Consider the following 18,530-nt stretch of genomic DNA (forward strand, 5'->3'; position numbering starts at 1 on the left):
AGGCAATTTACCGCTGTTTAAGCTGCGCTTCTGAGGCGCTGCACATTTATTGCAACGGGCAGAGGCGTTTTGGAAGCGCTGTTTACAGGTGCTGCGAAAGCACTCACTGCAATGATTGGGAGGCCGTTTTCAGGCGCTTAACAGGCGCCATTTTTAGCAGCCAAAATGCCTGAAAACTGCCTCAGTGTTAAAGGAGACTTTAAGTTACACTTACAGGTCTTCTCCTCACCCACAGCCTGTGACTGGACAGTGAAAGAACTAGTAGCACACAAATGAGCTCATCTCTGTCACTTTGCTCTCCCCCCCGCCCCCTCTTTTACCAGCATGCCCCTGGCAGCTTTTTAAAAGCCAAACACCATCCAGGTTGCGTCACACTTGCCTGAAACACAGACTTCCTGCTCTCTGTATGTACCCAACTTTAGTCCAATAAAATATTTATTTTGCATCATATGCTGGATTGTGCCATCAATTGATATTCTATTAACTGGAAAATTGTGTTGCTTCATCCCCCCCCCCACCCTTCTGTCTGTGCTCTGCTGTATGGAAGAGTCAAGAGGCTGATTTCCAGTAAAGTACTTACACTGTTTGCACTGAAAAATAAAATTTCTTTAAAGGTTTAATAAATAGAGCGCTGTTTCTTTTATATATATGCCTGAAGTTTGGCTTTAAATATTTACTGGAAATTGCACCAATGAGCAATCACCAGGCCTTGGTGCTGATATGTCTGGGCATGCATAACCTTGTGGAAGTCAAAGCTTGCACAGGATTTTTGGGGAGCCCTGGTAGTGGATTTCAGCAGTATGAGCGAGCAAGAAGGTAAGTACAGGATGCTTACTGTGTCGGCTATAAAAAGTGAGCCTGTCACCTTGGACACCATGGACAAAGCACAGGTTCCCTTTTATATAGAAATACCATAGAAGTACTCAAATTAGAACATTTTCTCTTGAAATCAATAAAAACATAGAAAAACAAAAAACAAAAAAAACCATAGAAACAGAATCTTAGGCTAACCTTCTGGGTCAAGGAGTTTAGTGAGGCCTAAGTGCTGCTCTGCGAGGTTGAAGGCGTTTTGCAGATTGTAGTGTGCGTTTGACTTCTTCAGCTTATCAAAATCAATCAAGTCGGGTCTGTGGGAGGAACAAAACTGAGATTAAAGAATAGTAGACGCGGTTTATATAAACTGATCACATACTATTCCAGAACAATAAAACTGCCCGTCCTATGGATTAAAGACTTCTGCCTATGAGGTCATCACAAGCTCAATTGTACTTTATGAATAAGATTTTCTTGATTTATAGCAAAAAAGGGTAGTCATCACCGACCAGAAAAACATGGAAGTGACATCTAAGCAGAGGTTCTATCAACAGCCCCAGTACTGTCAGAACAGAGAAAAGAGGGCAAGTGTGCCCGAGCAGCGAGGAAGGAAGAGATAGTGAGGAGGTGGAACGGGGGGAGCGAGTGTGCGGAGCACAGGGGTACAGGTCCAAAAGGAGGAATTTTTATTACTGCTGAAATTTAGGTATGGCTTTGCTTGCCAAGTTACATTGATCCGTCTTGGACCAATATAAGCAATAAATGTGCCATACCTGGCCAATCCAATGAATGCTGGCAATAACTCTAGTAGGCACTGCTACCACAGTGATCCCCACTAGCTTCGGGGTCCTGTGCTGAGCAGCTGCCCTAATGCTTAGTGAACACGTTGGGGGGGCGCTAACTCGTCATGGATGCCATTCAGAACACTCTGCATTTTCTCTATGAAAGCAAAACATTCTCTGGTTGAATGGGGTGAAGATCGTGATGCCACCGTCCTACCTCTCCATATCAACCAATCAGAGAACACTGGTGAAGATTTACTAGAACTGGAGCATTCAGAATCTGGTGCAGCTGTGCATGGTAGCCAATCAGCTTCTAACTTCAGCTTGTTTAAAAAGTGTTACTAAACCCACAACAGTAAAATCAGTCTGTATATACAATAAAGCATGCCTGTTCTACTCACTGTGGAATTTAAGGGGTTAACCCTCTGCATTGTTTAAAAAGGCTGTTTGATCCTGTCTTCTCTGATCCTTCCCTTTTACTGTTCCCAAACCATCTGCCGATAGAACAGAGCCCTGGGAGGCACTCTGCACATGCTCAGTTTTTAGTGTATTACTAGAGTGTTTTTTTTTTGTTTGATGCATGTGATCAGCACAGGGCTAATTAGCACTGTCCAGACAGAGGGTCAGGGGTCATACAGTCTCATAGGACAGTCAGAGGAGAATGAAAACTCTTCCTACAAGCTTTAACCAGACACTGATACAAGTCACAAGACTGATATACTGCTGATGAGAAAGGGTATTTAGCAGTTTATATTTACTAAAATAATTGCATTTCTATGTTCTGTGTACTGTGAGAGACCAAATATAGTGAATGCAGGCTCCTGGGTTAAGTAACAATAAAAACTAACAATAAAACCTGAAATCGGATTGGTTTCTATGCAGAGCTGCACCAAATCTTCCCCTTTGCGTTCATTGAGAAAATGCAAATTGTTCTCTGAATGGGGCCGGTGCCAAGTGAGTGAATCCCAGTGTTAAATAAGCAGTAGTGATGAGCTCCGGCGTGTTCACACAGCACATGTGCAGAGCACGCCAGGAAGTCGGCGCAGTGCTGCGCTAATCACAGGCAGTGAGACATTGCCCGATCTCTGCAGCCGCACATCGGGGCAATGTCTCACTGCCTGTGGTTAGACTAGCGCTGCGCCGACTTCCTGGCGGGCTCTGCTCGTGGAGTGTGTGAACACGCCGGAGCTCATCCTTAAGCAGTCGGGCGGCCGTTCAGCACATGACTAGGAATCCAGCAGTGTTCACTGTAGTAGCAGTGCCTACTACAGGGTCAGCCAGGTATGGCACATGAATACTTACAAGAGTCCAAGCAGTACCAATGTACTTGATAGAAAACTTGATGGTCTATCCTCATTAAAGAGGAGGTCCAACCAAAAAAAGGAAAAAAGTCTGCAGCTACAAATCCTTTAGCTGCTGACTTAATATTAGGGCACTTGCCTGTCCAGGGAGTCCACGATGTCGACACCCCAGGCGATTTTTGGATAGACTCCCAGGTGATGCCATCTCCATTCCTGGTAAGGGAACCATACAGTGAAGCCTTTCGGCTTCACTGCTGGTACCCTACGGCACATGCGCAAAGCACATTGTGCTTTCTAATTGGCCCGGTGGTGGGCCGAACTTCCAGGAGATCGGGCAGTGGCCCATCTCCCAGAAGTGGTGAAGGGGACCTGTGATATACAGGTCCCCCTTCCCCTGAAAGGTGCTAAATGTGACACCAAAGGGGGGAAAAGCATATAAGCAGAAGTTATACTTTTGGGTGGAAGTCAGCTTTGAACAGCACAACTTGGCAACCTTGTCTGTAAGTCAGGGAAGATCATAAGACCCCCTACACAGAGATTACAGATGAGCTCAGGAGCATTGGTGCCCCCCTAATTTACATGCAGGGCGCTGAATGCATGGATTCTAATGAGGGTGGGGTGTTTTTTTAACGCACGTGATTAAAGCCAGAGGCTCTAATAGGCCTCAAAAAAAGGGTGGGCTCGGGGTGAGCCGACCAAGCGGGACCAGGTGGGTGCTGGAGGGATAGAGCGGGAGGAGATTGGTTGTTTGCCGCAATCCCCACCAAAAAAAAACTGCCGCCAGTGCTCAGGAGTGTCCGAATCCTAGTCCAAGCCCACCTGAGCTATCCTACCAGGAAGCAGTTATTGCACAAAGCCAATCATAAGTGGCCGAGGCATAAACCAACCCACAACCACAAGTATGCATGCCCCTTGTGGGGCTGTGAATGCCTTTGGCCACTTATGATTGGCTTTGTGCAATAACAGCTTCCTGGTAGGATAGCTCAGGTGGGTTTCGGACTAGGGATCAACAAGTGCATAGCCAAGAGAAAGAAATAAAGCAAAAGTTTTGGCGATTCTAGCATGAGGTCCAGCTGGAAAAGTCAAGAGGGCCAGCTGGGAAAGCAATTGAATCATTAAATTACAGTTAGGTGTGGCCATTATTTCTCTTCAGTTTGTCATAGGCAGAACTTAACCAAGAACAAGAAAAGCTTTGTTTCCGTGAACCAGTAGACTCCGACATATCAATTAAGATGATGTGATGGTGGTGGTGTCATAGGCTCAGCATGGCTCCCCCTGTCCCTTAATGAGTCTAAAGCAGGTCTGTAGTCCTCAACAAAATGGTGGCCGTCTGCACACAGACACTGACTCCTTGTTGCACGAATATAAGACTCCATGCACGCTAGCATTTATATAAGCTAGTAGAAGCTATTATAAGTATTTTTTCTGTTCCTAGAAGTGCTATCCTACGTGTCCATGCACACTATTTTATGCTAGAAGCATTTTTCAGCATTTAGGTGTAGGAAAAAAAAATCAAACAACGCTGCTTCGGGAGGAGGAGGGGGGGGGGCTTTGACGCCGCTTCGGGAGGGAGGAGGGGGGGGCTTCGATGCCGATTCGGGAGGAGGGGGGGCTTCGATACCGATTCGGGAGGAGGCGGGGGGCTTCGATGCCGATTGGGGAGGAGGGGGGGGGCTTCGATGCCGATTGGGGAGGAGGGGGGGCTTCGATGCCGATTCGGGAGGAGGGGGTTCGATGCAGCATCGGGAGGGGGGGTCTTTGATGAGGCTTCAAGCAAGCTTTGCCATAGACTTCTATGGAGGCTTTGAAGACGCTTTGAAGCGCAACTAAAGCAGCATGGGGTAAACAGGTGTAAACATGACTGTAAGCCAACCATTCTATTCAGTGACAGGAGCTTTGACTGGCATTCAGAGAGCTTTAAACAAAGTGTGTCCAAAGCCATGTTTTTAAGCAAGCGTAAACTAGCCCGTAATGTGTATTGAAGCCGAAGCAAATGTAAATGAGCGCTAAAACCTTTTACGCCAAAGTAAAATAAATAAATGAAAAACTTTGAGGTTAACAAAATAAATAAGTGTCCACTCTATGAAACCCTTATGAAAGTATTATATAATATGCTGCATAAAACTTCCACAAGACGACAAATTTTCTCACAATGAAAGAATGTAAACATTTATCACGCCAGACTCCATGATTTCTTTAGAGACTGAACATCGGCCATTAATTCCAAGTCTGCTTTTCTTGGAACCTCAACAAGTGGTTTAAATTATAAAGTTCATGGTGGTGAAATGACGTAGCAGCACAGATAAATAACAGCAATGAATGGCATGCTTAATAGCGGGGATAAGGGATATTTCCTGACACATAATGAACGTCTGTCTCTAAAGGCCTTTAACCCTGACAGAATCTTGACTGCCTACAGATATATTGACTGGAGGAATTCATTATGGGGCTTTCCTTTTTGGTCTGGTTCCAGAAGACAGAACCACCCCCCAGCTGGACATTGTCAGGACCCCAACATGCCCGTGATCTGCATACAATCGCATCTCGATGGGCCACCAATTATTCAATGGGCAGAACTAATACTATTATAATGACTCTACTTGGCGTGGAACAGATAGGTCCGAAAAAAAAAAAGAAGCTTTGTGATCAGGCAGGACGGTGCCTTGTGTTTTGCATGGATTCAGAGCTATCAATCCAAAATCGAATTTGGACCAAATTATCGCAGAATAATGCGTGTGCTCTATGCCTTTATGTTAGACTGTAAGCTCCCCTGGAACAAGATAAGAATGGCCATAGCAAGCATCACAAAGCATTGAATACCATGCTGGCAATGAATGTAAAAACTTTATATTTCCCCTCTAATGCCACCTACTGGTGAAATCCTGAATTGAAGCACGACCATATAAATATGATTCATAGAAACCTCAAATTTTTTCAGTCTGCCAAATGCCAAAAAATAGCAGCAAGTCGGTAATTGAAGTTTGATTCTATAGCTCTCACCTGTGTTTATGAATGAGTGCGTTGAAGGCCATGCCGTCCCTCCAGCTGGTTGTAAAATTATGTATATTCACATTGGGATACCTGAAAATATCAAAAGTATTTATTACACGATATGCATATTAAGCGCGTGTATATTATTTACACAGAACAGACACACCTGCCAATCAAAGTAAAGGAAACATGAAGGCTGCCGTTGCTAACTGGTGCATGTCATAGAACTCTAGCTGCCTGGTTTTAATGCAGATTCGCTCAAAATAAAGGTTCTTTCACACGAAGGGTCTGATCAGGTGGCCCTGTCAGGTTTTCAGGCAGACCTGACTGGCTGGTCCATTCATCCCTATGGACCGGCAGAAGTAAAGTGTCGCTTTACACAAACCAGATGGAAGGGGATGCAGCATCCTCCATCTAGGCCACATGTGTCAAGCACAAGGCCAGCATGCCATTTCATATAGCCCTGGCACCTCTCCCTGCAGCTGTGTCGCCCCCCCCCCCCAACTTATCTCTGCAGTCGGCAGCAAAAAGGACAACAGAACTCCTCCACCACATCCTGCGCTTCTCTGCACAGCCGCAGCACCCCCTCATCTCCACCTTCCCTGGTCTCAGCATTCAATAGACTATGGAAGCTGACTGCAGCCCTCCTCTGGTCCTCCTCCAGACCTTACACTGTCTGCTGCTGCTGGGAAGAAGCTGGAGGCATAGCTGGGAAGCAAAGGGGGAGGGGGGTGCACTGTGATGAAAGAGATGGTGGGGGACTCTTAACATCTGATGTTAAGGGGGAGTGGGGTGGTCTGGGCATCTGGGTTTTACAGATACAATTGGCCCTTTGGGGGCAACCATAATGCTGATGCAGCCCGTCATTAAATGGAGTTAGACACTGATCTAGGCAGAACGGATTGGATGGCAGTCAGATGTAAGTGGACAGCAGAGTCCGGGGCCTCGGAAATGCATTGTGGCTCAAGGCGTCGCAGGTTCCACTCCACGCAGCGGGTCACTACCGGTGCTCTTCAGCTATCCCACCAGTCCATCCATATTGTTGTAGCTGCCTGCACACCACACCTGCCATGTGTACAGCCCCCATGTTTTACATGTAAGGGAGTGTGCAATAAACCTGTGTTGTCTTTTCAACTCATACTGATCTGGCACCCTTTCCATAGTACATACCAGGACAGGAAATGGGGACAAATCATTTTATTACTTTATTGCTGCCTTTGTCCCCATGGGAGATTTCTTCCGACTTCCTGCCCAAAATGACAACATTGGAAACGGCCCCATCAAAGCCAAAGGCAGCAATAAAGCCTGGAAAAGGGGATCCATCCCTTCTCCCACCCCCTCCCATCATTAACAAATGAAAAGCTCCACTATAACCTCTCAATTATTGGATTAGTCAGAATTCTGCAAATTTTCTCACACACTGACACGATCTTTGTTATTCTGCTAGAGAATACGATCATTTAGGCGCCCTGAGGTAATCCATTTAGAGAAGGACATGTTTGCAGCCGACGCAACTGTTTTTGTGAAAACTCTAAACTCTAAGAAGATCTTTTGTGGTAATCTTTTAATCTGTACTCACCCAGCTGTCTTCATCTGGCACCATAAAAGCAAAGCATCCTTTGCAGACTTCTTCTCCTTGTTGTCCTCGGTCTCCACACTAATATCTTGGATCTGCGATCAATAAAGACATCATTCCGTCACTGAAATGTCACACACTTTAAATATTCTATATTTGAGAAAATGCTATCTCTTCTAGTAAAAAAAAAATAAAAAAAAAACACAATCTACATGGTCAAGATGGGAAGGAATTTATATCGGCATTTGTTATCGATTGTAATCCATTTATAAAAGGACAAAGAAAACGGTGATGATTCCCATATAGTGATGAAGGGAAGTGAAGGTCCTCAGCCCTGGAATTTGCTAATAAAGGGTCATGGAGCTGGCATATTAAGCCACAAGGTGAATATATCTGCACTGCTTGAATTCTCCAGTGGTGGGATACGGTGTAACTGCACCATTACCGGGCACTTTTACCCCCTTCCTGCCCAGGCTAATTTTCAGCTTTCAGCGGTGCAACACTTTGAATGACAATTGTGCGTTCATTCTACACTGTACCCAAATTAAAGTTATTTTTTTTCACCTAAAGCTCTTTTTTTTGGTGGTATTTAAATCACCGCTGGGTTTTTTTTTGTTTTTAAAAAAAAAAAAAGACCAAAAATGTAGGGGGGAAAAAAAAAAAAAAAAAAAAAACACAAAGGATTTTCTTAGTTTATGTTAGAAAAGTTTGTAAATAAGCAATTTTTCTCCTTTACTGATGGGCACTATTGAGGCTGCACTGATGATCAGTGCCCCAATTACCTGTACAGGTCAACCCCGTGAGGAGATGCCACTGATCAGCTCTCCTCTCCAATGAGGCGAAGAGACACGATTACTTGCATTTCCTGGTTTACATATGATCAGCTGTGATTGTACACAGCTGATCACATGGGTAAAGAGCCTCGTCGTCGGCTTTTTACCGAGATCGGGGGCACGCCAGGTCCCAAATGACACAGTGCTCCCACGATCGCATCATACGTCGTCATCCCAGAACAGAGCACCCCGCCCACCGTCATTTGTCTATACAGCCGGCGGGAGGTAGTTAAAGGCATAGTCCACATTTTGAGAAAAAAGAAATAAATGCACCCAAAATGATTAAAGAAAAAAAAAAACATGCATTTTAAAAGTGGAATTCCAGCCTAAACTAGTGGGGCACTGAAATAAATAAAAAAATTCTGATGCTGAAAAAAAAAAATTCTGGATATTTTTAAAGAAAATATATATTTTTTTTCTATAAAGAATTATTATATTCTACTTAATATTATGAATTTAAAAGAGAAGTAGGGTTTTTTTGTTTTTTTTTAACCCATCATACTTACCTAGTTGGATGCTGCATCTTTCCCCCAGCGTCTACACTGAGAACTGAGCAATCAAACACCACCAATGGCTCGTTCTCTCAGCTCCCCAAGCAGAGAGCTGCAGACTGTCAGCAGCACTATGCTCTTCCACGCTCACTGGAGTGCTGAGCTGTGGAGGGGTGGGACTGGCCATCTCAGTCTCTCAGCGGCTCGATGAGAGGCTGAGACAGGTATCAGTCCAGGCACTTGGCAGATCCATTCCAGTGACGTCAGCAGAGGGGACTTCAGACCACTCTCTGCTGAAAACAGGTCACAGGAGTGCAAAACTGAATTTGTCGGCCATTATCAGCACCTTTTGAAGCAGTGTTAAAAATCCTGCTTGCTGCATTTTTGGTGCATATTTGTTCAGTTAAATAAAAACCACCAAAAATGCACCTTCTCTTTGAAATGCATTGAAAACGTAGAAAGAACAGTTAAAAAATGCATCCATGTTGTGTTTTTGAATCATTTTTTTTGAGACACGTGACATATTTTTTTCAAAAAAATTGCTGACGTTTTTGCCAGCCATTATCTGCACCTTTATTTCTTTCGGCACAATGCTGAAAAATCTATTTTCGGGGCATCACTAGCTTAAATCTAACTAGTCTCTTAAAATGTCCCCCATTCCCCTCCTAACACCCAAGCAGACTAAATTTTATAAAAAAAATATGTATATACGTTCAGCCTGCTCGGGTCACGTGATCCAGCTCCCGCATCAGCTACAGGTGGAGAGGAAGGAGCGCTGACCATGGATGGGCCCAGAGGAGCCTATGGGTGACATCACCTCTCCCAGCTTTCCCAGTCATTGTCGAGCGCACTCTGCTCCCCTGCAGCCACTGCTGGCTAAACAGGAGAACACCGTTTATATCAGGGTTTCTCAACCTTTTACTCACGAAGGAACCCGCCAAATAACTTTTCAGTCTCAGGGAAGCCCAGCTAAAAATGACTATATCTACAACTCCTGCTACATTGGCACCATGGTCATTGGGAAGAATGCTCCATACACTTCTGGTCATTGGGAAGAATTACCACTTACAGATAGCTTAAAAGATCAATGGTGTCAGTGGAAACTTATCTGAGAGGCAGAAATTGCTCATTGCTCGAGGAACCCCTAGCAACCTCTGGAGGAACCCCAGAGTTCCATGGAACCCTGGGTGAGAAACCCTGGTTTAGATGCACTTTAAAGCGGAGGTCCACCCTAAAATGGACCTTCCACTCATCGGAATCCTCCCCCCCTCCGGCGCCACAATTGGCACCTTTCAGGGGGGAGGGGGGTGCAGTTACCTGGATAATCCAGGTAATTGCACCCACTTCCGGGATGGCTCTCTGCAGAAAGGGGCGTAGATTACGCCCCTTTCCGCAAGTGCCCGTCCCCTTCCGCAAGTGCCCCGCTGCCTGCTGGGAAACACACAGATCCCAGAGGTAGCGGGGACCGTCCTTATTGCGCAGCGCTACTCGCGCATGCGTAGTAGGGAACCGGGAAATGAAGCCGAAAGGCTCCATTTCCTGATTCCCATACCCAAGATGGTGGCGGCAGCACCCGAGTACCGATCTAGAGATCGGCTTCGGGTGCCGACATCGCGGGCGCGCTGGACAGGTAAGTGTCACTATTTTAAAAGTCAGCAGCTGCAGTATTTGTAGCTGCTGGCTTTTAAAAAAAAAAAAAAACGCTGAGTCCCGGCGGACTCCCGCTTTAAGTAAAGGGGAAACGTTAAAATGTTGTTGTTCTAGACTGGCACAAGGAGTACATATTGTGGTGGCGATATGTTGCCTCCTCGCCACCTAATTTAAATCAACGATTGCCGCGCAATGCAAGCGATTGCGACGTAACAGTATGGCAAATCTCAAATCAGGTGTGAGCCGATCTTGGACTTCTCCCGTTTTGTTCAAGTAGATCTATACCTCTTTAAGGTTGCCTAAACCTGTCTTAGAGCAGCAGGCACTTTCCCTCCAACACACCAGAAACAAGGTTCTCTCCACAGGTAAGGTGAGCCTTGGGGAGGGATACACAGTATGATTTTTTTTTTTTTTACCTGGAATCTGAGGATGATGGTCCAAATCAAACCAAGAGTCAGTCTGTGGTTTCCATCGACAATATCATGGGAGCCCATGTTTTCCAGGTGAACCCTTTGTTCTTTCAGGAACTGCAGAGCTTTGTCGACATTCTCCAGACAATGGATACGCATTCTTCCCTTGGTGGGCTTGGGCTACGGAAACAGCAGAAGACGTGTTTTACTAATAAAGCACAATAAAGTGGTGAATAAGATGTGCAGCGGAGGGAAAAATGGTTAAATCAGCTCTGTGTGAACAGTGGAACAAATAGAAGGTAAGCATGTGCAACATCCCAGGCCTATAAGCCTACTTGGAGCCCTTCCAGTTATGAATGGATTTTCAGGAGTAATTATCTCTAAGCAAAGACTAATACCTCAGGATCAACGAACCCTATTCTCTGCCGCGCCGACTTCCATACTATTGGTTTTACAGTATGTTTTCTCATAGGACGCTGTGGCCTAGATTGGCATTCGCTAGAACTGTACTTGCTGTATCTTGTGCCCTGGAGTGAGTGACACCATCAGGGGGTACAATGTGACCGGCATCAATAAGCTAGACCTCCTCACAGCTTGTGCCATTGGAAACTTTTCAGGACGCACGTGAGCATACCTTAATGCATTAATGCTTAATGACAGACATTTAACATTTGATTTTATGTAAAAAAAAAAAAAACAAGTATAACGCAAGGAGGAGCAGACTAGGAAATATACAGGAGCTAGAAAGAACGAAGAAGAAAATAAGAAAGAAAGAAGAAAACATGATTTTTCAGCTCGCCTTCAAGTTGGCATTTAGCATAATTTGCTTGAATTCTCTGAATAAGTGACCTAGTCTAAATGAACATATTTTGCCTGTTTGATTTAGGAAAAAAACAAGTGAGGGTGCAGCGTTCACAGAGGGGAAACCATTTGTGAATCAGAGATGGAATCCAAAGTCAGGTGCTCTGGCTCAAATGTCCTCCATCCTCTCTATATGCAACAATGCCCCATACCAGTGTTTCATGGTCAACTCCAGTCCTCAAGGCGCCCCAACAAGTCATGTTTTCAGGATTTCCATTATTTTGCACAGGTGATTTGATCAGTTTCACTGCCTTAGTAATTACCGCAGCCGTTTCATCTGAGGGAAATCCTGAAAACATGGCCTGTTGGGGTGCCTTGAGGACTGGAGTTGAGATACACACGAACAGCAATTCCGTCAGAAAAATCTTGGATGGTTTTTCCGACGGAATTCCAGTCAAGCTTGCCTTACATACACACAGTCACACAAAAGTTCTCTGATCTTTCGACCATCAAGAACGCGATGCCACTACGACGAGCCAAGAAGATTAAGTTCAATGCTTCTGAGCATGCGTCCAACTGTTTCCGAGCATGCATGATTTTTTGCGCATCCATATTGCATACAGATGACCGCATTTTCGGATAGGAACTTTTTCCGACCGAAAAATAGAGAACCTGCTCTCAATCTTTTGCTGGCTGAAATTCTGCCAGCAAAAGTCTGATGGAGCGTACACACGGTCTGAATTTCTGACCAAAAGCTCACATCAGACTTTTGCTGGCAGAATTTCTGATCGTGTGTATGGGGCATAAATAAGAAAAAGGTAGAGCCGACAACTTCAAAATCCATATGAACATCTTTATTGCTTACATGGTAGCGAGTTAAAAATCACCAATGTGTTTAGACAGATAGCCTTGATCTACTGAAAAGCGTTCGCCCTTTTTAACGCACTACCATGCAAGCAACAAAGATGTTCATATGGATTTTGGAGTTGCTGGCTCTACCTTTTTCTTATTGCATGTTTGATCCAAGAGAACCTCCCTGGTGCCCTCCACATAAATGCAGGGTTGTAATGCTGCCTCCCCTTCTACATCACGGCCTGTTCCAAAGACAAAACAGACCTGATGTGTACTGCACAACTGCTCATGTATTATTGTGTGTTGCAGCAGGCTATGCTACCGTTAGGGCCTGGACTTCAACCTGGGACCTCGACTGTCTGGCAAGGATTCTTCTCTGAGCTACCCGAGATGCTTAACAGCACCCTGTCTGATCCATTGGACAACCTTGTCTTGTGCCTAGACTTCTGTTGAACCTTGAACTCTTTTTGCTCATCCCATGAACTTCCTGATTTAACCCATGTCTTTGCACTTCCTGTTTGCCAGATTATTTTTGCTTTCTCAGACAGTATCTTACTCTGGTCTTCCCTGCTGCTGTCCATATTTTGCTACCACTTATCAACCCTTGGTTTATTCCCACACTATGCTTCTGCCTGCTCCCAACTTGCAACTACTCGTTACGGAACTTTTGGCTTGTTTACTGATAGTGCTTCGGTTTGAGCCTTATCTGCTACTGGACCCTGGCTTGCTCACCTCCTGATGGGGTGATCCTGAGGACTGCGCCCTGGTACTAACATGCAGCAAAATCTATCTCCACCATCAGGAGTTCTGATGAACCGGCGGGTCCGTGTCATCTGCCAGGGTGAAATATTCCTTGGTTCTCTTTGTTTTAGGTTTCCTAGACAAGATTGAGGCTCATACAACATAACATTTTCCCCATCTGATGGGCCATCGGACATTTATGTAAAGGAACCTTTTATTCCCATCCTTTGTTGAGTTTATTTCAACTCCAGGGTTTTGAATGCGGTGATACTGTAACAGATCCTTACCATCCTTACCATCTTCACTTTTTTGGTTCTATCCTCTCTTCTCTTGGCTTGTTTTTCCGTCTTTGGGACGGTCGCCAAAACAAGAGAAAATGCCTATTTTGGCATAAAAAATCAGCATGTGAGTATTCAAGTATTGGGTTTTAATATATTATGTTCATTTGTATATATGTGATTTTTTTGTAATATTGATTGCTTGTTGTGTGCTTACAGACAGTGGCCTCCCTGAAGAAATTATTAATACATATTTTTCGAAACGCGTAGGAAAAGAGCTGCCTGTTTTGCTGTATAGAGTCTACGCATGTAGTAATATTCTATGCCATATACATATGTTAGCACAACACTGTCATTTTATGGATTTTTGTGGTATTGTAATGTTTGATAGTTGTAATAAAATTTTTTTATATTTTTTTCATATACATTTTAGTATAATATATTTTTTTCTATATTGCCTTAAAAATCCCAAATAAATTTGAGGTGTCATTTATTTGTTCTGAATGGGCCTCAAAGTAATAGAAATTGGCCTATTTTTCCTCATTGTAGCACACCTCAGAATGTTTTGTGCTTCGTGGTGTAGTACAGCACAGGCTCTCTTTGTAAAAAGAGGTTAGGGTAGCCTTTCTCCACCCTTTTACCCCAGTGGAACCCTTAAAATAATTTTCAGGCCTCAAGGAACCCCTACTAAAACCAGTTTATTTGGGGTCAATGGGGGAAAATACCACTTTTACTGGTGGTCAGTAGGAAGCTTGAAACTCTTAGGAGTGCATGTCAGAGCACCACCCTTGCAGACACCCAAAAAGGCCATTGGTGTCATGCTGCTGACTTTGTAAAGTGGCGTTTTCCGTGGAACTATGCAGGCAACATCAAATGGGAGGTCAACCAGCCACAGCTCTAGTACCTCTGGAGGAACGCTGGTTGACAATGGCTGGGTTAGGGTAACATTTAAAATGAAAGGCATGACAATGCATCACAGTGCGTGCGCTTAGTGCATTTGTTTTTCAATACAGTTGTGTGGATCTGAAGTTTATGTTCAGCTAAAAACATTCTATTCAGCTTTGGATAGCAAGGGGAAAGACTAGAACCGTTGCTGAGTTTCTATTGCTATCCCAGACTCCATTAAGGGCTGTGTTGAAGGTCTTCGATGTGCAGTATGTTTTTGACTTTGATTTGGGATGCTTCTGAGATATTCAGAATTCCTTGAGGATCGATCTGCTTAGTGTTAGCTAACCTTTTCATAAAAAATGGAAAGGTGAACCAACACTGCAACCCCCCCCCCCCCCCCCAACCCACACTGTACCTACCTCCTCCATGGGGGCTGAGCTTACAGTACCCATGCAGCCTGTGTCTGGGAATTTGAAATTCGCTTTAAAGTGAAAGTAAATGTAGCGCCGTCTCCTGAAGAGCACACGCTATGTGTTTTTGAAAATTTTATGTTTAATCTAAACCACAGTTTGGTTTGGGTTTGACAACTCCAAATTTTGACCTCAGCATTAGTCTGACTAGACTACAAAGGTGTTCTGCCTGGCCATAGGGGGCACTGTCACTTCTGGCAGGCACGGTAACAGTCTGGTTGGGTGCTTTAAGGTTACTTTCTGAGTCAGCCCAGTGGGAGTGTCACTCTTGCTGTGCCTTCTGGGAGAGGGTACTTAAGATGCGGACATCACCTGGACCGGAACCCCGAAACACAAGTATGTTCTGACTGCTTGGTCCTGGTCCTCCTGACCAGCCCCCAGGACGCCTATGGCCTGGGGTACGGATCCACCCGATTTTACGTCTCGGGGCTGGCTAGCCTGAGGCGAGGAAACTAAAGGAAGGATCTCGGAGGTGGTCTGGTGCCGTCTCAGGTTGTGGAGAGGCCCAGCAACTTCGAAGTTATCCAGGGGAGGACTCTTTGGCTTTTCAACAAGAGCCAGGTAAAGCTGAAGGACCTAAGTGGATCCAATCTCGTGCGGTATGGCCGGACCGGCTGCAAGATACTGGTACCACACGTTTTCAAGTTTCCTTACACGCGTTCTATAATAAAGTCTGTGGCAGAAACTTGGCCTGGTGAGAGAGGGACTATCCAATTAGGGTGAAGATCCAGCTGTGAATGGCTATTCTCTGGATTTATTCAAAGTAAGAGAGTTCTCCTATACTGTCTTTGACATTAAGAGTACCTGGACTTTTCACGTAAATCCTGTGACCCTGTACTGAGAGACTGTTAACGATGTTTTTGCAAATAAAAATCCCTTTAAGTGGATCTGTCGTCAGTCTCTATAGTTCTTGGGCCATCTACCGCGGGAAACCCCCTAGACGCAAATCGAGGTGAAGGCAACGGTAAGCCCATAAAACCAGCCGCTCCTTCGGGAGTCAGAGCTACATAAAAAAAAAAATCCCAAATTTTGGGTTGTACCCAGAAAAGTAATATAGGGGAAACCTTCCAATGGGGGACACTAGTTCTGGTGACCGGGGGCACCCCCCCCCCCCCCAATGAATTCCCTTAATTTGCAGAGATTTCCGCTCACTTCCCGTTTGGCTATGGGACAGGAAGTGAAAGGAAATCTCCGCAATGGGACACAGATGGCAAAAAAAATTGACAGGGGCTATAACCCTCCCTTACTCTATACAATATGAAAACAAGAAAATAAATTGACTATAGTTCTACTTTAATATGCATTAAGTTTATTTATATTTTGTCTGTATGAAACAATGAGCTGAGGACAACTCTCCAAGAGCCTGACCACAAGGTGTTAATGCGCCGTTTAACAAACATGTCTCAATAAGATGAATAATGTATGTAATATGTAGCCGTTTAGCCCATGAGGCAACACCTACTGATAACAGCGCTGACTTGCGCAATCACGGTACATGTTGCATAGTGACCCTAGAACAACAACTTTCACAAATTACTGGGTGTAGTTACTGGAGGAAATGAACCTACTCTCAGGACGGTCCCTGAACAAAACTATAGTCAGGGCTGGGCCAAACTATTTAGTGTATAACAAGGTCTTTCTCTAACCTTGCATTATCTTTTAATTTTTGAACGAGGAAAGTAAAAATGTGTGTACTCGGATAGCGATGGGGCATATTTAATGCAAAGGCTGGCCATATATGGTTCGAATCTCTGCCGGTTCAGCAGGACCAAGCTGAGATTCGAACAGTTAATAGGCAGGTTGGATGTACCAAGTTGATCGATCGGGGGTACAACCGGCCTGCCAGATTCTCTTGCGAATGTTGCTAGCGGCTGCTATAGATGCTAGTGATAATCACTGTCTTCTCCCAGTGGGGGCGGCTTTCCCCGCCCCCCCACCAGACTGGAGGGATTCTTACATCGACACTGTCTGTGTTGATGGGGGAATTGTGCAAATTTTCTTTCCTGCAACCACAGGTTCCCAACTGTGTTGATGGGGGGGAATACCTTCCAAGGACCTACTGTGTTCGCCCGGTCTCCCGTGGCACGGAGAGCCATCCCTGATGAAAGAACATAGTGCTTATTGCCAGCAGCTATAGCCGCTGGCAATAATCACATATACAAATCCAACATGCTGGTTGTACCAATGGATTGACTTGGGTACAATCAGCATGCCCATAGATGATTTGAATTTTGTCTGGTCCCTGCTGAACCGACTGATACTGGAACCATCTATGGCCAGCTTAACCTATAAAGTCAATTTAAAGTGGTATTAAACTCTACAAAACCTATTTTAAAATGTGCCCCCTACAGGTTTATGCCATAATGTGCTAGCTTGCATACAATACTAGCACATTATAACAGATCTAGCTTTCAAACAGATCCCTCAAGTTCTGAACCGTCACTGCTCATGGCGCTTCCATATTCGCCTAGTCCAGTGATGGCAAACCTTGGCACCCTAGATGTTCTACTACACTGCAGAGTGCATAAGCATCATGGGAAATGTAGTTCCAAAACATCAGGGGTGCCAAGGTTCCCCATCACCGACGACCTCGTCTTTCTTCTGGGTTCACTCTCTTTAGCCATTTGAATGGCCGGGCCGCAATGACATCACTCCTGTGCATGCCCATGGGAGTCACCATCACAGAGCACCCAGTGTGAATGTAGAGAGTACTGTGAATGTGCCAGTGACATCCTCAGCTGGAGCTGATGTTAAAGTCTCAAAAATGGTGCAAGTTCATGCTGTTTCCAAGACCTAAAAAAACTGAGCTGCAGGAAGCAGAGTGGAGGGGCTATAGCCAGTGGGATCGCCCCCTGGGTGGTGCTATGCAGTATTTACATGTTTTTACATGTTCTGCCTAGACCTCTCCTGAAGATGGCGATATAACCCTAGAGTCAAGATTTAAAGGAGCTGTGTCTGTCAATGAACGAAAGAGAAAATAGTTTATATAAGCTTACCTGTGAGCGTTAAGAAATTAACTTCAATACCATTTTAAAATCACCCTGCCCATGGATGGATTGCATCTCGGCTGGTCCCTGCTGAACCAGCTCAGATTCGATCCATCTATGGCTGGCTTTAGGTTGGCCATGGATTTTTTTTAAATTTTTGATTCTGATCAGCCGGGGAGGTATTAAAAAAAATTAAAAAATAAATCAATTGGATAGATTCCTCCATCCACACAAATGGGGTGGATGGAAGAATCCTCCTCGCTGTACCATTGTATTCTGACAGCGAGACTCCTCCACTGTCAGAATACAATGATCCTTCACAGCCTGCTGATCTAGAAAACTTTTCAAACAGTCCCATTTAACAGAAGTTGATCAATGATTGACTTCTGTTTAGCAGGAATGGCCATAGATGGATCAAAATTTGTCAGTTTCAGCAGGGACTGGGCAAATTTCTATCCATCTATGATCAATTTATGAGCAATGCACTATGTAGCCGAGTCAATCAGCAGGCTGGCCATATATATAACGAAAATACAATAGTTTCCCTTTAAGAAAAAGGATTCTAAGCCTGGAAAGTTAGAGCAGTAACAAATTTTTTTGTGCTAAGCTATATTTTGTGGTAAACCGTTAACCCAACTGTTTACTATGCCTCAGCAGAGCTGGAGA

General features: G+C 44.7%; 1 protein-coding gene across 5 annotated transcripts in view; it reads right to left on the reverse strand.

The window, feature by feature from the left end:
* Positions 1–18,530, reverse strand: part of SPTBN1 (spectrin beta, non-erythrocytic 1) — a 295,191-nt gene that overhangs the window by 103,661 nt on the left and 173,000 nt on the right. For all 5 annotated transcript variants that reach the window (XM_077485548.1, XM_077485547.1, XM_077485546.1 and 2 more), the window contains 4 exons: positions 10,854–11,027; positions 7,467–7,558; positions 5,897–5,977; positions 1,012–1,127 (listed from right to left, as the gene is read on the reverse strand). In XM_077485548.1, the coding sequence (XP_077341674.1) occupies positions 1,012–1,127; positions 5,897–5,977; positions 7,467–7,558; positions 10,854–11,027 (463 nt within the window). The remainder of the gene's footprint in view (positions 1–1,011; positions 1,128–5,896; positions 5,978–7,466; positions 7,559–10,853; positions 11,028–18,530) is intronic.

This window comes from Lithobates pipiens, unplaced genomic scaffold (genome assembly GCF_037356315.1).
Source record: "Lithobates pipiens isolate NorthernLeopardFrog02 unplaced genomic scaffold, aLitPip1_a1.2 Scaffold_18, whole genome shotgun sequence".
In the NCBI taxonomy this organism is placed as follows: Eukaryota; Metazoa; Chordata; class Amphibia; order Anura; family Ranidae; genus Lithobates; species Lithobates pipiens.